The 21,803-nt window shown below is 38.9% G+C and overlaps 2 protein-coding genes across 6 annotated transcripts; one reads left to right on the top strand and one right to left on the bottom strand.

Annotated features, from left to right (window-relative positions):
* Nucleotides 1-705: 705 nt before the first annotated feature.
* Nucleotides 706-13,065, bottom strand: adka (adenosine kinase a). 2 transcript variants are annotated; one of them, XM_034681652.1, is made up of 11 exons: nucleotides 12,856-13,065; nucleotides 9,414-9,488; nucleotides 8,089-8,142; nucleotides 3,871-3,949; nucleotides 3,588-3,760; nucleotides 3,398-3,506; nucleotides 3,054-3,224; nucleotides 2,910-2,945; nucleotides 2,679-2,793; nucleotides 2,424-2,510; nucleotides 706-2,339 (listed from the first exon to the last, which is right to left on the bottom strand). In XM_034681652.1, exons 1-11 carry the CDS (start codon nucleotides 12,948-12,950, stop codon nucleotides 2,215-2,217), a joined length of 1,119 nt encoding a protein of 372 aa, XP_034537543.1. In that variant the 5' UTR covers nucleotides 12,951-13,065; the 3' UTR covers nucleotides 706-2,214. The 2 variants fall into 2 exon arrangements, with proteins under 2 accessions (XP_034537543.1, XP_034537544.1); XM_034681653.1 differs by lacking the exon at nucleotides 12,856-13,065 and adding an exon at nucleotides 10,657-10,776.
* A 1,354-nt stretch (nucleotides 13,066-14,419) lies between these two features.
* Nucleotides 14,420-20,254, top strand: ap3m1 (adaptor related protein complex 3 subunit mu 1). Of its 4 annotated transcripts, none has more exons than XM_034682553.1 (9): nucleotides 14,420-14,579; nucleotides 14,916-15,193; nucleotides 16,228-16,399; nucleotides 16,544-16,681; nucleotides 16,789-16,874; nucleotides 16,978-17,111; nucleotides 17,334-17,541; nucleotides 18,906-19,050; nucleotides 19,242-20,254. In XM_034682553.1, the coding sequence occupies exons 1-9, from the start codon at nucleotides 14,471-14,473 to the stop codon at nucleotides 19,340-19,342; spliced, it is 1,371 nt and encodes a 456-aa protein (XP_034538444.1). In that variant the 5' UTR covers nucleotides 14,420-14,470; the 3' UTR covers nucleotides 19,343-20,254. The 4 variants fall into 4 exon arrangements, with proteins under 4 accessions (XP_034538444.1, XP_034538447.1, XP_034538445.1 ...); XM_034682556.1 differs by lacking the exon at nucleotides 14,420-14,579 and adding an exon at nucleotides 14,623-14,668; XM_034682554.1 differs by lacking the exon at nucleotides 14,420-14,579 and adding an exon at nucleotides 14,656-14,769.
* The last annotated feature ends 1,549 nt before the right edge of the window (nucleotides 20,255-21,803 follow it).

Consider the following 21,803-nt stretch of genomic DNA (forward strand, 5'->3'; position numbering starts at 1 on the left):
ACTAGTTAAGCTAACTTTTAAAGGATTTTCAATACTTGTAGCTTTCTTTTTCAGCTTTAGCTTATAATTTCAACCATCTTCTATTGCTTTTAGAATTTTTTACTGTTTACTGATCTTACTTTTCCAACATATGCTTGTTATATCAACAAATCACGTTTTAAAATTTGCTATTCAACCATTTATCCTTAGGATTCTGCCAGGTATTATTACTAACCATTTCAACCATAAATCTATTACCTTTGACAAACTATAGGCATCTGTATTTGTTATTACTTTCATGTTTACATGTGGAGCATTCTGTTACAGCTGTCTTCTGTAATGATTGAATTATTTTAATCACATAATCATTTCTCAAATGTTCTAACATGTTCAGCTTCTTGCATCTGCAGAAGTTGTAAACCTATATTAAAGACCTTTTGCTAGTTATTGCCCAAACCCTGGATGAAGCACTGCTTTATGCACATGTTATAGGCCTAAAGGATAAAATTATAATGTCAAAAAAAAGTTTTAGTTTTGCTACCAATTTACAACAATCAACTCTTGATTTCAGAACATTTCCATCTCCTCTCCAAGGATTTCAGCTTCCAGAAGGTTGTTTCATTCATCATCAGTTTGTTTCTACTGGCTTTTTAAAAAGAAACATAGATTACAGAAATTTCTCTTAAGTCTTAAAAAATATTGTGGAAAAATATACAGAAACAGACATGAAATTTGCAATAGGATTTACCTTGCAACTTTTATTAGTCAGTCGGCATTACATTGGCATTGTAGCACAGGGATGGGTAACTTGAGTACCATTTGTGCCATTAATAAAATGTCACATAAGGCTTTTTGGTGTATCTGAACAGATAGTAAACAGAGGGACAACAAGCATATTTCTGTGCTAACAGACATTTGTCAAAACAGCTTGTACAATTGACAATCTTGTTTTCACGCATTCAAAGTTGCTCAGACCACAAAATAACACTTTCTCAGGTAAATAGTGACAATTTAACGTGTTTGGCCCCACATCACAAGTGTGGCCTGAGCCTCATTTTAACTTAAGCGTTACTTATATCTGACTGAAAGTCAGGTCAATTTTATTTTTCATTCACTTCTGATAGAAAGAAAAATGGGCCGTCTGGAAGAGTGAGTAAATATTCCAAGTTATAGGGAGAGATCAACACACTGAGAAAAGACTACATGCCACAACTTCAAGGGAAAAATAAACACATGAAAGGTAAGTTGTCAAGCATAGCGCAACTCGATATGAAAGAAAACTCAAATACAGTGTCTTTCCAACAATCACAGCTACCATACATGCATTTGGAGGTATTGTGCGTCTATTTTGTCTTCCTACAAGCTACCACTGGCCCACACAGATATAGCTTGTCATTTCCCAGTCATAAACAGATGCAATGCCTTTGCGAAATTTGTAGTACTTAGGGTGAATGAAAAGGAAAAAAGGCACTCATGATGAGAACCGCTGTCCTTAAAACGGCATGAAGAAAACGTGGACATTAGTGACTTATGAACACCACAGCTGGCGTTTAGTGATCACAGGAATCAGTGGGCAGAGACTTTGACACATTGAAAAGTGTGCGCTTAAAGAAAAACATTTGGTTTCATAACTGGCCTGTTAAAATCATAACAGTCTAAAGACATTAACAGATACAAAATTACATTATAAAAAAACTATTCCCTACTGCCCATTTCAATACAGTATCAAAGCCTCTTTTGATAGTGTAGGTTTTTTCTTCCTGGTGTCCTCCCGTTGTAGAATTTACTTCTGAGACATAACAGACAGGTGAGGTGCCAATATGACCGCTTGCAGCAGAGTGTGATGGGTGTTGTGCCCAGACGCTGGCAGGGTCAGAGCAAAAATACATTTGGAATCAAGCCATAAAAAAAAAAGATTTTAGGTTTAGATCCTTCATGTAAAACATAATAAACAAATCCTTGGGTGTTGGCATGATTCTTTTAAAGTCATTCAAATCTCCCATGGCTCTGCATGATCCTCTGGCGGCCCCAAGTGGAGAACAGAGACAGGCACACGTCAGCAGGGGACCAGCAATGGGTGGTGACAAGCTACTGCTTAAAAAATAATAACATGGACGGTTGGCTGATTGGAAAAAAGGGGGCTTTGAAAATGATATAGGAAATCATGGGTCAGAGTTATTTATCACAGGGTGAGTATGAGGTTGTAGATTGAAAGCAAAGCTGTCCTGGAGTATCTCATTTGAAATTCGGCTTTTCGGGGAAGGTGCAACCCGCTCGTCTGATGATGACGTTAGCAGAGTAGTGTGCCGCCTTTACACACTGATTCAGAGGTTTGTCCTGGACCAGCTCAGAAAGGAAACCTGTATCAGAGAGAGGAAACTTTAACATAACATCCACAGAAAAGAAAATTGGCCACCTATAAATGTATTAAAATTGAAACTTACCTCCTACAAAGGCATCACCTGCACCATTTGTGTCAACGATGTCTTTGGGATCAACCTTCAGTACAGGGAATGTCTCAATCTTGTCACCTAAACACAAGAAAAAAAAAAGCCTTTAAAAAAAACCTTTGACAGAGTACGAGAGACACAAACCAGAAATCAGAATAAACTCTATTGTCACTGTAGGTCAAATTTAAATGTCTATGTTCAATGAAAGGGTAACAACACTAGAGTGACTTAACAACAGTATAGACTCACTCTGGACCATGATGGTTTCATCCTTCCCCTGGGTCAACACTACAATCCGTTGTCTCTTTGAGTTGACTTTGGGCAGAGCCTGGGCTTTCTTGGCTATTTCCTTAATGTCCTCAGTCTACAAACAAAACACAAACAAAACACGCACAACATTAACCAAATAACAATATACAAAATCCACAAACAAAGCAACACTTCTGTGCAGTTACTAAACGAGACTGTCGTTTTGTTTACCTCAAAGTCTTGCTCCTTAGCGAATGTTGCTGCCTCCTGAGGAACAAAAAAACATCAACATTGTTTTACACACAAACAAAATCCTCAACATGTGCAGCCATTATTTTGAGTACTTGAAAGATGATCTGCGGAAGTGTTGCTTACCGTCTCATTGCCGAAGAGCACGTCAACGTAGGGCATAACCTGCATGAGGTTATCCTTGAAGAACTGGCAGATGAACGGTGCAGACAGGTTCAAGCAGAACAGCTTGTTGTTCTGTGAGGCATGCTTCGCCACTTTCAGCATGGACTCCAAAGAGACAGTGAGGAAGAAGCCCTGGAAGCAAATAGTGACATTGGGTCAGCACTGATCTGCTTTTTATATCTTGATGGGCTCTAATGAATCACATAGAGTCGGGTCTTTAACAGAGACACAGATACAAAGGACATGCGTGTGAATGAGTTGACCTTAATATCAAACCGTTTTGTAATTTAGTAACATCCACTTACAGCAATATAGAAGACTTTAGCTTTTTGCACCAGCTCCCAGTTCTCCTCCAGGTCTAGATGTTTATCTTTCTTATAACAGTTAGCAGCAGCGAGGTTAGCCACCAAAGACCTGAAAGGAGAAGGTAAGAGTACAATAAAGGACTTGTAGATGCATAACGAGTCAAAAGTTATCACTTCAATAACTACCCACCTGTTGTCTCCAGTGATGCATGCAGCACATGACCCTGTGGGCTCTTCGTCTTGCTCGTAGTAGTGGGCATCGATGTGGGCTTCCTCAGCCTTCTTCTTCAGGATCTCTCCAAACTTGTCTTTGCCAATACAGCCGAAGAACGTGCCAACGTTATGGGGTTCTTGGATCATCCACTACAGACAAAAAACGCTCTGATCAGTCCATTTTTTAACTTAAAGGCCAAATGCAAAATCTACACAGAACGTTAAAGTGAAAGTTAATAAGTTGGATGTGTATGACTGACCTGTGCAATCTTTATAGAGTTCTGTGTGGCGCCTCCTGCATGGTACTCTACTTTGAACTTCTTCACTATCTCCTCAAATCTAGAAACAGAAACAAAAAAACATCCTTTATAATTCTGAAATTCCAAACCAACCATATAATGCATTTGTAAAGCATAAACTTAGACCCCCATATAAAGTCAGTGATGGGTACTAGACACAGCGTTGAGTCATGATTTTTGAATATTCAAATAGCCAGCAATTTAAGTTTTTGCAAAGTTCACGCATCTATCATCTCATCTTGAAAATATATTTTTTCAGGATTTTTACCAGGGCCTGTCTGACACAGTTGGCACACAGTGACAGCAGCCGGACTGACAGCTGTTTGCTAACTGCCAATTCATAAAAGAAGGCTGCATCCATGCCAAGTAACCAGTAAAACAGATTGTGGTTCAGTGAGATTTGGAACCAGAGACCTGCAGAGACTTTGCCAGTTGCCAAAAAAAAAAAATCTCTGAGAACTTCTTTGATAAAATAAACTAAATTGAGGTAAAGTGAGAACTTTGCTTGATAAAACTAGCAGAACATTAAGAATGCAACAACGATGCAAAGAGAGCAAGGCACCCAGCTGAAAGTAAACTAAAGACTTGGAGTAATTTCCCTTTAGCCCTGGACTGCATTATTACCATTATGACCATTGTTTTGGCATAATTTTTTATTATTCTCTCTTCTTTTTTTTATTTTAAATTTGTATTTTATTTATCTGGTATTTATTAGAAATTATTTAATTGATTTTACTTTTAAGTATTTCATATAACATTAAATATACATCTTGTTTTAGTCTTGTATCATTTTATCTGTTGCTGTTGTTTTCTGTCTCTGTTCTGTCATGAAGCACTTTGGTCTGCATGCTTCTGTGTATGAAAGGTGCTTAATAAATAAGGGTCCCAGTAAATACCAAATGATATCTTGGCTTTACTAATTAGAAACAATACTGACTGAAGTGAAGCACATAAGTCTGTGCCAGACCGTTGACTTCAGAAATCAAGCACCTTTTTTTCATGATGATAATTTAATGAGAGGACATCAGGACAGATGTTTTTATTTGCTCCATCATAATTAGGATATATCATACTACCTTGTGAGCACATACACATAAACACAACTGTGCTCTAGGCCAAGTGGAATACTGAATTTTGTTTATTCGCTGCAAAACAGAAAACATATCTGTGGAATCGTTACCACAAACGTTCAGTGTGTGGTGAAGCTATCTAATGGAAATGCCTGGCGTGTGTTCAGAAGATTGTAATGTTAAAAACGATCATGACTGTCCATATGTTTGTGGTCTCCCATGGTTTTAAAATCAGTTAAGGTCTAAAGTTTCTGAGCCCAGCCTAGGATCCCATTTTAAAATGCTGTATGGTATTGTTACAAGTTGACATGTTTACAGCCTGGTTCAAAACAGTGTTTTGGGTGTGTAGCTTATTTATCTATTCATACACATGGTGGTGAATTTTTTATAATGCATCCATTAAGATTTTATAAAAGGGTGAGATTTCTTCACAACAGCTCAGTTCTCAGACAGATTAGGTTCTCTGTAGCTGCTTGTCAGGAGGCTAAAATCACACCTCAGCTCCACCTCTTTGCTCGTGTCTGGGTTAACTGTAAGTTAGGTTGAGTCAGTATTTCCACCATTGATGCATGGGCTTCAAAATGCCTCTTCAGAAACCAATAGATGACATCACAGAGACATCCATGTTTAATAGAGTCTATGCGGTAACTGTTGACTCTGGAAACCCTGCCATGCTAGTGCTCCTCGACTTAACAAATGCCTTTGACACTGTGGATCATGGGATCCTCTTGGCACGACTGGAGCAGTGGGTGGGCATTATGGGCTCTGCCCTCTCTTGGTTCCAATCCTACCTCTCTGATCGGAGTTTCTCTGTGCAGCTAGGTGAATTGACCTCATCCTCAGCTCCTCTCACCTCTGGGGTCCCCCAAGGCTCCATTCTGGGGCCGATTCTCTTCTTGCTCTATATGCTGCCATTGGGGTCAATTTTCAAAAAATATAACGTTTCTTTTCATTGTTATGCCGATGATGTCCAGATCTACCTGCCTTTAACCTCAAGATCCAATGACGCTGTTAGAAATTTGATTGACTGCCTGAACGGTGTTAAGTCCTGGATGGCTGCAAACTTTCTGCACTTAAATGATAATAAGACGGAAGTCATAATGTTTGGATGTGGTCCAGCAGTCTTTCCAGCTGGTTTTCTGTCCCCCCTTACACCAAACATCCAGTCATCAGTCAGGAATCTTGGCGTAATATTTGATGAGAGGCTAAAATTTGATCGACAGGTAAGCTCAGTTGTTAAAAATAGTTTTTATCACCTGAGGATTTTATCAAAAGTAAAGGGGTACCTGCCACAGAGAGATCTTAGACGGTAATCCATGCTTTTATTAACAGTCGACTGGATTACTGTAACTCTCTGTATTATGGCCTGGACCACTCATTATTGCACCGCCTGCAGCTGGTACAAAATGCTGCTGCCTGTCTCCTCACTGGAAAACGTAAGCGTGACCACATATCCCCCGTCCTAGCTTCGCTGCACTGGCTCCCGGTTGCTTTTAGAATAGATTTTAAAATTTTATTGTTTGTTTTTAAAGCTCTTAATGGCCTAGCCCCCCAGTACCTGACCGAGCTTCTCCAATATCATGTCCCTGCCAGGACACTGAGATCATCTGGTCAATTGCTACTGGTCACTCCCAAAACCAGGCTTAAAACCAGAGGTGACCGAGCCTTTGTGGCGGCTGCTCCTCGGCTCTGGAACAACCTGCCCCAACAGATCCGCTCTGCAGGAACAATCGAGATTTTTAAATCCTCTCTTAAGACACACCTATTCTCCCTGGCTTTTAATCAACATTGAGTGGACATCTGGCATAATCTTAATTAAATTTTAATTTATTTTATTCTATCTTATTTTATTATACATTTGCACTGTTTACGTATTCTAGTATTTATTTTAGTATTGTATTTTTATGCTCATTTGTGCTGTTTTTGTCCTGTACAGCACTTTGGTCAACTCCGGTTGTTTTAAACGTGCTCTATAAATAAAGTTTGAGTTGAGTTGAGTATGCTCTTAACCTCATCTGGTGCTACACTGCACACTCTACAGGAGCCAAATTTCTTCCTGGTAAAAATACACCACATGCATACTGATCACTGGTTACTCTATGTGAACCATTTACGAGTGTTATGTAACACTATGGCAGAAGCAGCTCTTTGATATTCTGCTTCAGGCTAAAGCATCTCTAATATACCATGCCGTACAGTCTAAATATAGCACTTGTGTCTTCCTACACTCAGACATGTGTTCGTGTGGTTTGATGCGAGTGTCTGAGACAGCATGTTCAAGTATGTCCTTGGAAAGTATTACAGGCCGACTGCTGCTCAAGGTCCTGAGACTCAGACAGAGGTTGCAGAGAGGGAGACATCTGGGAGACGAGGGGAAAACGGATCGGTCCATTGTAGAAAGATCAGTTTAAAGTATTTATTATGAACTTTGCTGTGTCTTTAAGTTACTATCACTAAGTGGAGATCTCAAACATAAGAAGGCTCTGTAACAAGATAGAGCTGAGTGACTCCAAAACAAGAACAAAGTTTAACAATTTATCTGAATGTTGACCTTTGGAGAACACTGCAAACTGTATAGGCTGAATTTGTGAGTACCGATCTTCTTCATAGAAGAAGTGTCATAAAAGTTTGCTAAATCTTTTAAGTTTGAAATCTGGCTGATCAAATCAATTTCTGCTCAGAATTTGTTTCATTTCAATGTAAATATGTTGCATTTGAGAAATATTAAACAGATATTAGAGAAGCAGCGGTGCTAATACTAAACCGTGTTGAGTAACTCACACACAACTTTCTTATCTCCTGCTGTGAAATGTTTGCCTTCTGGCTCTTGTCTCAGAGGGACTGGGAGGTGAAGTGTCCTGCTTTTCTATTGGCTGAGACTGGCTCTATGTACTGGATCTGCTGTGCTACCATTGGCCGTCTAAAAAGGAACGGAGGTCAATGGTGCTGATTTCTGGTGTGTGCCTGTTTTGACTGGCCCCCTCCAGAACAGAGAGGACCAAACTTGGAACAAAATGAGACGTATTCGTTCTCCATATACAGACTGTAAACCCTGTTAGTGAATGTGTTAGAGCTCGATCATAGGCTGCATTCTGGAGACGATACGTACAGTTCTTTGTGTTTGTCCTCTGCAAGGATCTGGTCGTTGGGTTTCAGGGTGTATCTGCAAACAGTTAAAGGAGAAAAAAAGGGATTAGATTTGCCAAGTAGGTGGAACATTTGCAATTACAAACTAGGAGCTTTCCCTTTTAGAAAACAAAATAAATCCATAAATCTTTTTTTATTTCTTTTCACATGGAATAGCAGACACAATGGCTGTGCTTCTAAGTATTTTATTCACTTCTCTGGAAAATGTGTGTCACGAAACATTGAAGTGTTAAATCAGAGCCAGAAGTTTGTTTAAATCTCTGCAGAAGAGCCTTTACAGCAAGCAACTCAGACTACATCAATATGCTGGTCTATAATGCTAAACAGAGTCTGTCTATCCAAAAAGACAAAGATAGGTTAAATATTAAGGGTACTATTTTAGTCCTGCTTTATTCATTGAGGGACTCATTTAGAACTCTGGTTGGCTGGTTTTGGTCTAATCCATGAGTTTACGCAAGGGGCTTGAGAGTGGACTCTGAGCTGGAACCCTTTGCCCTGGTCAACTCTGTGTCAGAGCATCAACAGACCAGAACACTGCTACTCTGTCTGAGCATGTTCACACTGATGCCTCCTGCTATTTTAAATACACAGGAAGTTAACAAGTAAATAAATTAAAGGTGAAGAAACTCTCTTTTGTTTTATTCATGACAGCACGAGTGCAATGCTCTGCTTTAGAAAGAGATTCATTTATAAAAGATTTATGGAGCATTTCCTGAGACATGCATTTTTTTTGTGGTCTGTTGATGATGTGACTTCATGACTTCAAGGATCATCAATAATGTTGAACAAACATGTAGAGACACTTATTGTTTGTTTCACTCGGCTATCAGTACATTCATAACTGTGATGAAACAACACGGCCTCATCTCAGAATATATTAAAGCAATACATCTGCTGGACACAGATCTGCTGTTCCATGTGCTCTGCTCTCTTTTTTAATCATTTTCAACTCCCTGCATTGATCAATGATATCATACATCATCTTTCTTTTACACAACTCAGGTGATCACACTGAAACTTTCAGTCTATTTTCATTTAAACTGAATTTAACATGGATTCAAATAAAGGACTTAGGCTCTACATCATTTGCAAAACAGCAATTTGTCTTTCCTGATATATATTCACTTGTAACAGTAAATTTTGCAATTTATGCTGATAAAAAATTCAAAGTCACCCTGACTGTGCAACCATAAGGTAGTGGACTAGAGATGGCACAGACCATGCTGCAGGCCATCTGTTGAACTGATAAGAACAAAATAATTCAAACACTTCCGTCACATGACTTACTTGTCCAACAAGTCTTTGTCCACTACAGCCGAGATGTCCAATAAAGGGTTTCCCATCCCAAAGAGCGAATTAGGACTGAAACAGAAAGACAGAAGTGTTATGATAGGAAACAAATACAAGAACTCAGCTGGCATGGGAGTAAACTCAGGACTATTCTGCAGCGTCTCTGCGGTCTCGTCCTGAAATAGTTTATGAATAAGTTAGTTTATGACTGTGTGGTTGTTTTAAAAAGAGCAGACAGCCCCTCCTTTCAGCTAAATGTAAAAAAAGCACATTTAATGTTTGCTTCCACTGAGTGCTCAATGCTTTGACCACTAATTCACAAACCCCACATTTCTGTTTGCATGTGACTTTAATCATATGACTAAGACGCTCCGATTCTGACGGAAAGAGAAGCAGAAGTAGAAAGTTTCAGAGAAATGAACATACAGGACTCCTTTAGTGTTACTTCAGTACATGAATATGCTCTGCCTGTGCTGAAGAGCCAGTCAGTCATGCATGCATGCAGCCATGTTATGACATTAAACAGTGAGACAACATCAGGCTGTTTGTGTGTGTGTGTCTCTTTGAGTGCAGTCTGTTCTTTCCTGGAGCAGGACTTGATTAAAACCACAAGTGTTATGAGGCTCAAAAACATAATGATATTACATCAACAAAAAGACACCGCTGGGCTTTGTGTCAACGCAGAACATTCCCAGTTGGATGTTTCAAACACATCAGTAACCAATTACCTCAATGGCAATGTTCGTTTTTTCTGAGCAAACACTGCAAGCACCAAAAGACTGAGGCAGTGTGTAAATTACACGTGTGCTAAGACCTGTTTACGTGTCATCTTCCTTCCTTCATGCACCGATGTTCTGTCTGTGTCATGTGGGAAAAAGTCCAGATGGAACAAGTTTCACCACATCCCCCTGACAGATGTCACCTCTCAACAGTAACATGTGCAATCATGTTCTTCCTCATTGATCTTTTCCCTCCACACTCGCCTGAAGATAAGAGTTGATGTAGCAACACAGACAAACGTATTTTCAAAAAGCAAAGAACACAGGAATGGTGCCCCAGCTGTTTGTCATTTCTGCCACAGGAGAAGGTCTGTTGTCATCAAAGACCCAAGAAAATGCCACACCCTAACTATCATCCTCTACAGTGCATTCATCTGTCACATTACTGGGCTTGTGCAGCCAATTATGCTCCAGCAGAGCCCATGCCTGCCTCTCTCTCCACATGCCAAAAAGGCTCTTACCTTGCAGAAGACATTGTGTCCCTCTCTGATGGCACAAAGCTAGACAGTGACGGACCTGTTGAGTAACCCTAAAACCGGCTCAGAAAGAGCTAAGCATTCAAAACTTCACATTTTCAGCCCAGTGTGCGGGCAGATCGATTTTCCTCTGCAACCACAGCTCCTCCTCCTCGGGACTGACTGATTGGAGGCATCTGAAGGAGGAAGGGCCAAGGTCTGTCTCTGCCTGTTGATTGGTTTGTTTTGCAGACTCCAGCTTCAATCCTCTTGCTCTTTTGGGGGTAAATTAAATCGTGAACAGCGTGTTGATGATGGAGGCTGCTGCAGAGAGAGCCTCACAGGAGGAGGGCAGCATTTTCTAAGGCAATGCAGGCAGGATGCAATTTACGCAGCGGGAAAGAACCTGTAATTATCAGATTTTTAAACCCCACGTGACTCCTCAACAATATGATATTTTGGAAGCTGCTAAAGGATGGACCAAGCACGCTTTCTCTGCTGTTTGCACTGAAGTAACAGGATGTCCAGATCAGTCATGTATTTCTTGCTTAAACATGCATCAAGCGGCATCAAGCGGCAGCAGGTGGTGGACACAATGAACTGTGCGTTCAGGTGTTGACGGAAAAATCGGAAAAGGGAGTTTCTTGACTTATATAAGTCAAAAAGGGCTCCAGCATGTCGGTATAACAACGAAAGTATGTAAATATATTACTATCCGAGTCGACAGATTTTATGTGAAATTATGCAAAAAAAATTAAGGACGAAAATGTGCGTTTGCTCATGATTTATAACTTTGTCCCCAATTAAATATAGTTCAATTTTAATAATAAGCTGACTTTTCATTGTTATGTAGTAAGGCAGGTGTTATATAAACCTAAACACAAATCCAAAAATTCTAAATAAAAATAAAAATACTATCTGTACAAAGAAAGGTAAATAAGTACTTTTAAAAACATGAAATTAATTAAATTAGCCTAAACCAGAGTGCACATGTAGTAGATGAATATAATAATAAGATATGTTATGGAATAATTTACAATATTGCATAATAATCATTGCATTATTATTATTCTTGTTATTATTATTCTTTTTTTTTTTTACTATGCCTTGGGTAAAACTTAACTATTCATGCCAATATGGCAATCTGAACTTGAACTTAATTAAAAAAAGTACGATTCACCCCAAAGTTCAACACAAGTAAACTTGTTTGATGTTTATCAGCCTATTTTAAAATTTGAACACCTCAAATTAGTCAAGAGTCTTAACAATTTCGGATGTGCGGTCTCCTTCCTCTACATAAAAATGAACTTTTTATAAAATAGTTCTATTTTAATAATAAGCTGACTTTTTATTGTTGTGTAGTAAGGCAGTTTATGATTTTGCAGTGCACTGTTTTTCAGAAATGATTACAGATTGAGACAGTTAGTACTTTTGATTTATTTCTGTCAATCAAGAAGCATTTCAACCACCTGTCCATTTTATCAATGAATATGCTCAATTTGGAAATAGTACCCTATTGGATGTTGCATTGAAATAACAATTAAATGCTGTTAACAAAGTTGTTTGAATCAGATTTTTTATTTAATTTGTTGTGATGCAACTTTTTATTTTTACATTTGTCACGTACCCCTTGCAGTACTCACATTTACCCCCCATTTGAGAATCACTGTATTAAGGTAGCCGTAAAGTCATGTCCTTGTTTACTTTACTTAATCTTGAAAATATGACCTTAAACTCTTATGCACATATAAATCGGAAAATGAATACCCAAATTGAAAATGTCGAGCTTTTGAGGAGCACCTAAACGCAGCATTAGGTTGCATGTTTGCACACTTTCTGCAGCCAAAGGACATATGCGTCCAAAGCAATGCATTGACATCCCTGACCCAACTTATGTCACCACTAGCAGACAGATAACGATAGCAAATGTAAGAAGGTGCAAGTTAACAGATAACCTCATCAAAGGACTTTACACAGCGACCTCCATGCTGCTGGGTTCAGACCATAGACTGTATAAAGGTTCATACACAAATCAAACCTCCTCAAGAATCTTACAGCATTTAACCAACCTTATCATTACATGCTCTCAGGATCAATGTTACCTGATAAGGTGCAAACAAATAACACATGCGTAAACATGCAGACCCCTCGGAGGAGGGGTCGTGTCTCCTCGTGCACCAGAGGTGTAGTTTATTTTTAGGTCACCTTAGTTTGGAAGGAGTCTTTTTAGTCGGAGACTCCTTTTTCTTCTCCTCCTCCGAACGTCTTAGTTTCTTTGCTTTGGGTTCTCCAGAAGCCATAGTTGATCGGGCACGTTGCTTCACCTCGATCAGGGAAAACGCGGTCGTGCTAAGCTAACAATGATTACAAACTTTGTCTCCCCGAGTACAGCCTGTCAGGCAGCGGGTACCTCCCCCCTGGCTGACACACCTTTGCAGAGCTCCACCTTTCAATCCCATCAGATTAAAGTTATCTCTGAAAACAATTAGAGCATGCTTGAGTGTAAGGACTCTTGTAAAAGCAAAACCTACCTTTAAGTCTCGCTTTTAACTGAGTCTTATTCTCATGATAGTCTCATTCCATCTTACTTTATGTGACTTGGCACATTCACAAATAACTACTGTATCCATCTGAATCGCACTGTTCTTCATACTGTGTATGTTTGTTTTTAAATAACCTGGTGTAATTTTTATCGTGCAATAACGTACCTTATCTATTATCAGATAGAAGTAAACATAGTGTGTATACATCTGTAATAGTTGCCATATTTTATTTCATTTTACTTTATTTTATTCTATTCTATTTTATTCTATTTTATTTTATCTTATTTTATTTTACCCTTGTCATTGCTGTTATTATTGTTATTATATTTTTTAACTATGTTAGTACATTGTTGTATTCCCTTGTCCCGTGTTGTAAGCTGCTGTAACAAAAGAATTTCCCCAATGGGGGACCAATAAAGTATATCTTATCTCTTATCTTATCTTATCTTTATTTATTTCAAGATTGAAGATTGAAGATTCAAGAAAGCTTTATTGGCAAGTGAGCTTGCACACACTAGGAATTTGACGTGGTGAATGGAACACTGGTACTTAACAACAAGACATTAAGTATTTATACAAAAAATTTATAAACCTAAACACAAATCCCAAAATTCTAAATAAAAATAAAAATACTATCTGTACAAAGAAAGGTAAAGAAGTACTTTTAAAAACATGAAATAAATTAAATTAGCCTAAACCAGAGTGCACATATAGTAGATGAATATAATAATAAGATATGTCATGGAATAATTTACAATATTGCATAATAATTATTGCATTATTATTATTATTATTATTATTATTATTATTATTGTTTTTTATTTAATTTTACTATGCCTTGTACTATCTGTTCATGCCAATAAAACAATCTGAACTTGAACTTGATCTTGTTAAAAAAAGTACGATTCAACACAAAGTTCAACACAAGTAAACTAGTTTTATGTTTATAAGCCTATTTTTAAATTTCGACACCTCAAATTAGTCAAGACACTTAATATTTTTGGGTGTGCTGTCTCCTTCCTTTATATAAAATACAATTTTTTATATTGTAGCAGCACGAACACCTGAGAGTTCTCACTCGGGGCAGCAAAATCCCACATAGTGACACGCAGAGCCGCGTCTTAGCTGGCCACAAATGTCGCCTGATTAGAAATACCGAAACTTTATTCTGAAAGTAACCTTTAGGTTGACACTGAAGTGGCTTGATATTTTAAACATCCAGAAACTATTTCAACACTCTACTTATCTCTTTATTATTTTATTTTGTAGTTTGTTTTATGACTTTGTTGTGTTTACGTGTGCATAGATCTGCAGGCGTCTCCGCAGCTCCCATTCCTGCCATATTGACACAAAGTGATCTTCTTGGCAGTCATCTGGATTTAGCAGGTAAAACTTTTCAACATCTGCTAAACTTTGATTTGTTTGTTGCGCCTTTGTCATTCATTTGTGTATTGTTACATCTCTCCTTACAAAGTGTCTGTCATTTATTTACTTTTTCTTTAAGATGTAGATGATAAAAATCTCCGAAGTTGTCAATCTTGCTAACCAGACGGTGAAAGTACCTGCAGAGTTGGAAGTTAGTTTATCAGATTGAAAGTAGGAACATGTTGACAACAGCTAATACTGCTTTGTTTCTATTTAGTGAAATCAAATGATTAATATGTGGTCAATTTAAGCAATATATTACACTATATACTAACAACAACCCCCTCATTGTTGCAGCTGAGATGATCCACAGTCTGTTCCTGATTAATCACTCGGGAGACATCTTCCTGGAGAAACACTGGAAGAGTGTTATCGGCCGGAGTGTGTGTGATTACTTCTTTGAGGCAAAGGAGAAGGCAGTGGATCCGGAGAATGTGGCCCCTGTCCTGCAGACCCCGCACCACTATCTTATCAGCATATACAGGGGCAAGCTCTTCTTCCTGTCTGTCATCCAGACTGAAGTCCCCCCACTGTTCGTCATTGAGTTCCTGCACAGAGTGGCTGACACAATTCAGGTGGGTTCATTTTGCTAGATACACAAAAAATACAAAACCCCGCACAAATGTCACTGAAATTAATTGAAACTGTCAAAAGTAAAAGAAAATAAAGTTGACTGAAAATCAGACATTGCTTTTGAATTTTGGTTCAACATAATCATCTTTAAAAACAAACTAATGAAACCAGTCTGGACAAAAATGATGGATCCCTTAACATAATATTTTGTTGCACAACCTTTGGAGGCAATAACTGCAATCTGTCTTAGGTTTGAAGGGTACCTTCTCCAGACTGCATGTTCCTTCCACAGATGTTCAATATGATTTAGATCAGGGCTCATAGAAGGCCATTTCAGAATAGTCCAATGTTTTGTTCTTGTTTTGGGTCATTTTCCTGTTTGAGGACCCATGACCAGCGACAGAGACCAAGATTTCTGACACTGGGCAGCACATTTCTCTCCAGAATGCCTTGATTGTCTTGAGATTTCCTTGTACCCTGCATAGATTCAAGCCATACAAATTAAAAGGAAAATGGCATGCTTGAGTCATAGTTGGTAAATACCTTTCCCAGCTGTCTGTGTAGTTGTCACGTTTTACAAGGTTGTAAAAAAGCAGGAACAGATCCTTGTGTGTCCTGAATTTACCTAGGCTAAGTTACAACCATGTTTTTATGGCACTGTTTACATATTTTATAACCCAGGATGTATTTTAGTCTCACGAGTAAAGAGTTTTATATTCTGTAGCAGAACTGAAAAAAATGGCATAAGATAGAGATTTAGAAGTCACTCTTCTTGCAGAGTACTAACCGTTAGTGCATTTCACAAAGGAAACCTAGGTGTGACTTACAACCACAACATGTTAACACAAACGGCTGATAGTGTTTAAGGGTGAAATCAAAGCACCCACGCAAAGATGCAGTTCAATACACATTTCTGGGTACAAGCATTGCATTTAGTAAATCCACTCCAACTTTTGACTGCTATTATTTTTATTATCATACCACTTTAGCCTTGTTTTTGTTGTTATGATTATGAAATGAGTGTTTTTGTTGACAGGATTACTTTGGAGAGTGCTCAGAAGGCATCATCAAAGACAATGTGGTGACGGTGTATGAGCTTCTGGAGGAGATGCTGGATAACGGCTTCCCACTCGCAACCGAGTCCAACGTTCTGAAAGAGATGATTAGACCTCCAACGATCCTGAGAACTGTTGTCAACACACTCACAGGTAAACAGAGGTCTCCCTAACTCAGGGGTTAAAGGTTAATTTACACTCTACCACTCTCTATTGTAGCATTATCTCTGAACTGAATACAATGTTAATATTGATGTGTGAATTTAGGTTTTGGGATTTTTATTGTGTGTGTTTCAGGTGGTAGTAACGTTGGAGATACACTACCGACTGGTCAATTGTCCAGCGTCCCATGGAGGCGGGCTGGAGTGAAATACACCAACAATGAGGCGTATTTTGACGTGATTGAGGAAATAGATGCCATTCTGGATAAATCAGGTACAAAAAGCAGATTATTGATCACCTAAGAGGGAGAAATGTGTACCCACAGTAGTTGAAAGTGTGAAAAATCTCCATTTTCGAACCTCTGAATCCTTCTTGTTCAGGTACAACAGTGTTTGCAGAGATCCAGGGTGTAGTTGAAGCCTGTGTGCGGCTCACTGGGATGCCTGACCTCACTCTGTCTTTCATGGTGAGTTAATATTCCCAAGGCCTTTGTCCTTTTCATGGTTTTGCTTTCACGCCTTACATTTTAAAGCCAACCTGCTGCTGCTGTTGTTTGTGTTTGACGACAGAATCCTCGTCTCCTCGATGACGTGAGTTTCCACCCGTGTGTTCGGTTTAAACGCTGGGAGTCAGAGCGGGTCCTCTCCTTCATCCCGCCTGATGGAAACTTCACACTCATGAACTATCATGTCAGCACCCAAAAGTAAGGTTTGCCTAAATTACGATCATGTGGAAAAAAAGACAGCCAGTCCTCTTATTAATCATTGTCATTGTGGGCTTTTAGTTTGGAGGAGGGGATTTCAATTCTGTCCTAATTTCTGCAGTTAGGATCAACAATCCCCCCTTGTTACCTTATTAACGTTTAAACACATGTTTGTTGCTGTTTGTCCGCTGAGTCATCTGTTTATTGTGTTTCCTCCTTCAGTCTCGTGGCCATTCCAGTGTGGGTGAAGCAGAGCATCAGCTTCTTTGAGACGGGACCTTGTGGTCGCCTGGACATCACCGTCGGACCCAAACAGACGATGGGGAAGACGGTAGAGAGCCTCAAGGTCTCTATCCACATGCCTAAAACTGTGGTCAGCGCCAACCTCACAGCCACACAGGGAAACTACACCTATGACCTCGCAACCAAGGTAACACACTTTCTACAAGGCTGAGTAAAGACCCTTTCCACTTCCAATCCGTCTGCCATGTTTATGGTTCCTCTCACAGTTGAATAAAGCATCCTTCATACAGGTGTAGGGTACAAAATAAAGCAGTAAGGTTTTTTGTAAAAGTTATTTTACTTTAATAACTCTCATTTAATTTGGCAGCAGAATTATTGAGCTCCACAAGTGTGACTGTGTGAAGAGAGCCAGAAGACTCATCAATCATTGCTCCAAAAAACATACTTTTACAAGCTTTTGGTTGACATTATTTTTAATGCTGTAATTATTATTTTCTATATAAAAATCTTTCACTTTGAATAAAAAAAGCTTGTTGTTTTAAATTTCCAGTTAGTACTAGTATAGCTTACAACATTTTTAATCAAACGTACACTTGTACCACTTTGTGTGTATGAGAATTTGAATCTGAATACAGTGCAACATTTCAGCCGGAGCTCCTGTGAGGAGCTTTTAAGCGTGTTATGAAATTGACTCAAATTGATATTAGTGGCTCTTTATGACCTAAAAAAGCAAACAAGACTCTCAGCAAAGAGACTGACTGCTGCAGAGAAGGCGTCAGATGATGTCACTGACAGCATGCTGAAGAGACAGCCTTGGTTATGCATTTTCAAGAAGTCAAAGACACTTCAAAGGTTCTGGATGAGTGGTGCATTTGACTGTTTAAAAAGCAGGATGAGATTTTTTAGCTGTTTTTGATATTTTTTTGTCTTTTCACGCTGTTATTGACAGACAGAAGAGGAGAGTGTACAGAGTCAGGAACAGGGCTAGATGGAGCGGGTAATGGTTAGCAGCAATAGGGTTGTAGTAAAACCCAAGGCCTCTACTATGAGGTCCATATCCTCTGTACATGGGGTGCAACTTTACAGCTGAGTCTAACCGCCACCTCAAGGATGAGATGTAATGTCAGAATGCACTACTTACACTGTAAATGACAAAATCAGCAAAGAGGTAAGACATGCTGCTTTGTCCTCAGCAGGCACCAAAAATTGACACTAATCACATGGACTTTCAACGTCTGCAGCTTGTGACCACATTACATGTTTGACGTAATTGAATGGACACAACACTGCATTGCACATGGTCAATGAACCATTATCTGTGTACACTGCAAGGGGATTTAACAACCCCCTGCTGTTCGCTAAGTGGATTAATGTAAAGGATCCTCTATTTGAGTGGTCAAACTGAGTTGTGCAAAGGGAGAGGGTACAGGTCATGGTTTAAGAGAAGTCCAAGGTTTGTTAGATTTAAGGTCAGGAAGCCTTTACCATTTCAAAATTAAAGAAAAGCTGTGTTTTAATCGTGTTAACGCTGAGAAAATGTATATTTTGAAGGTTTTGGTTTGGGACATTGGGAAACTGAACCCCCAGAAACTACCTAACCTGCGCGGCAGTGTGAGTACGCAAACAGGGGCCCCTAAACCTGAAGATAACCCTTCTCTCAACATTGACCTGAAGATACAGCAGCTGGCCATATCAGGTAAACCTCACCTCTTAATCTCTGACCTAAGCCACGTTTAAAGTCCATAAACATAACTGGACGCATATTTTAGCCACATTCTTCTCAACACATTTGATTGTAAGTCAAGACTTATAATAGTTGTAAAAGTGTGTATGGTTATGGTGAGGATTTTGAAATAAAAGCTCACTTGTTCCTTTTCCTCTGTGCAGGTCTCAAGGTGAGTCGTCTTGATATGTATGGAGAGAAATACAAGCCGTTTAAAGGGGTCAAATATTTGACCAAAGCTGGGAAATTCCAAGTGCGAACCTGAGCGATGACTGTCAAACCCAAAGGTCAACAATCCAATGTGCCAAATAGGGGGCAAGGTTATTACCTCACTGAGTCAGCCCTCCTCAAGTCTTACATTTCCTCGGGCTCTCCACAACTAATGACCCATTTTTCACAGTAGCAGTTATTTATTATGTGTTTGGCATTATGTTGCCTGGATGGTGTGTGTGGCCTGTAAAGGGAAGCCTTAATAACCCATGTGACCCTGTTGAAGTGCTAAATGTGTTGCATTGTGTGAACCATTCCTCTTTTTATCTATTATTATGTTTTTCTAACACTTTCTGAGTGTTGCCAAAGGGGAATATTTTGGTTTGAAAGGGACACTCACAGCTCACCGCCTTGCTCCACACTTCTGCAGCACACATGTAAATCCTTATTGCATGTTTCTTGAGAACAAGCAGCTATACCTTTCAGAACTTTTAAAATAACGATAGGTAGCAACTTTTATATATTCACATATATGTTTATTTTTTGGAAAATTCGTATATCCTATCTTTGTGAGTAGCTGCAGTGTGTCTTAGAGCACTGTCTTTTGTGCATGTATTTTTGCACACAATCACTCTTTAACGTGGCCTTCTAAGGTGCTTTGTTTAGCACACTACAGCACAAGCAGCACACTCCTGACACTGAGGGAAGATGTCTTAAAATATATCTTATATGAAAGGTACATATCTTGACTAATGGAGGTTGTACAACGCTACAAAGGGCCTAGATTCAAGCTAACATTGTTGGGAATAGTTGTGTAAAAAAAAAAAAAATCTTGAACGCAGCCTCCTCACTCAGCACAGCATTTGCACAATCAGTTGTCAATGTGGAAAATCCTACTTAAAGCATATGTATGAAGTTGAATCTGTATTTTGGTGTGAAAGAAGTTATATAAAATCTTTAAAAAGTATCATTGTGTGTGCTTATTTTTTTAAATCATGCACCTAGGATGGCCTCTCAGTGTGTAGGTCTCTGCTGTGGTATATATCTGAAGGATAAAGTTAACTGTAAGAACTCTGAGGTTGTCTTAAACTTCAATCAAGTTATGAGAGGACTGTTATGGTGTGTTGAAAAGGGTAAAAAATAGAGTTCTTACTTTTTAACAATTTATTGACTAAGTGCATCAAGAGTACACCTTTCCATATTTAGTTCATTAAAGTGCATCAAAGCCACTGCAGAGTCACCAGAGGGCACTTTTAGCAATTTAGAGTTTGTAAAGGTAACCTGAGGGCATTTTATTAGATTTTTATCCACTAAGTGAGCATCCAGAGGGACCCTGTTTACATTTTATCCACTGAAGGGGCAACAGAGAAGGCATTTTATATTTTTACATCTACTACAGTGGAATCTAAGAGGGCACTTTAGTGTGGTTACCTCTGGACATGAGGGCACCAGGGGGGCTGATTGCCCCCTTGCCCCCACCTTGAGTACATCACTGGCCTGATAATGAATATGATGAATGTGTTTAATACTTGGCAGTACAAGCATGTATATTAAAAAAAAGGGGGGCCAACCTTCAGCATTATAAATGGGAGCTTTTTAGCATACTGACATAAGCATTTAGTTGAAAGTATATGAAATACATCAACAATGAATAGCTATAATGTTTGGAGAAGCTAAATAATAAAGACATCTATAAACATGGTGCTAGTACGTGTCATGGGAGCTTGTTAGTATACTAGTATTAGCTCTTAGTTTGAATTGTGCTTTAGTATAGCCTGAAAAAGCTGCTAAAAATAATGAAGGTGCTAAAAATAAGATTATAAACATGGTAAAAATGTTTACATAAAGCCTTAACCTGCTAAAATTCTCAATGGCGTTTGCCAGCAAACTTACTAGCATTTGATTTAGATGCCAGCATGTAGCCATAGTCTCATTTTGTCTTTATGGTTGCAGTGAATTAAAAATAAGAATGAAGAAGCAGACTTTTATCTTCGTTACAGTCTTTTATTCTTCCAAGGCACAGCAGATGTGTTGGCAGGGCTAGAAGCTATCAGAATACATTCAGGGTGTGAATGAACACATCAAGTACACACAGAAGTTTACACCCTGTCTCTCTCACTGAGGAGTCAGAGACTGCTACATGCTCAGTAGACCCAAATAAATAGAAAAATGCAGTTCACATTCTGCGCTGCTGTCCCTAACCTTCATATTGGACGGTTCATTAATACTGTTTGAGCTAACAGGCTTCACACATACTCATAAACTTGATGATGAACAGTGGAATTTACCCAGCCATTGTTAAGAAAAATGTAACAAAACTTGACTGACTTCTTTTTGGGGAGATAAGAATAACCAGTCTGGGATGGTTTCATGTAATACTGAGTTACCAATCAACGTTTAAACTCTTAATAGCTTACATCTTGAAAAAGAGATCACAATGAAAGAGGTTCATTCAAACCACCGGGGTCAAAAAGAAAATGTGAGTCAGAGCTGTCAAAGTGGGATTACTGAGCTAA

Source organism: Notolabrus celidotus, chromosome 4, assembly GCF_009762535.1.
Source record: "Notolabrus celidotus isolate fNotCel1 chromosome 4, fNotCel1.pri, whole genome shotgun sequence".
NCBI classification, from domain to species: Eukaryota; Metazoa; Chordata; class Actinopteri; order Labriformes; family Labridae; genus Notolabrus; species Notolabrus celidotus.

Excerpts from the sequence above, each read along its gene's own strand:
- adka (XM_034681652.1), bottom strand. The coding sequence starts at position 12,950 with ATGGCTTCTGGAGAACCCAAAGCAAAGAAACTAAGACGTTCGGAGGAG. Across the intron at positions 9,489-12,855 it reads AAGACTCCTTCCAAACTAAG|TCCTAATTCGCTCTTTGGGA; the intron begins GTGACCTAAAAA and ends TTTCTGTTTCAG. Across the intron at positions 3,225-3,397 it reads CTAAAGTCTTCTATATTGCT|GGCTTCTTCCTCACTGTCTC; the intron begins GTAAGTGGATGT and ends ATTTGCTTCCAG.
- ap3m1 (XM_034682553.1), top strand. The coding sequence starts at position 14,471 with ATGACTTTGTTGTGTTTACGTGTGCATAGATCTGCAGGCGTCTCCGCA. Across the intron at positions 16,875-16,977 it reads ACCTCACTCTGTCTTTCATG|AATCCTCGTCTCCTCGATGA; the intron begins GTGAGTTAATAT and ends GTTTGACGACAG. Across the intron at positions 17,112-17,333 it reads TATCATGTCAGCACCCAAAA|TCTCGTGGCCATTCCAGTGT; the intron begins GTAAGGTTTGCC and ends TTCCTCCTTCAG.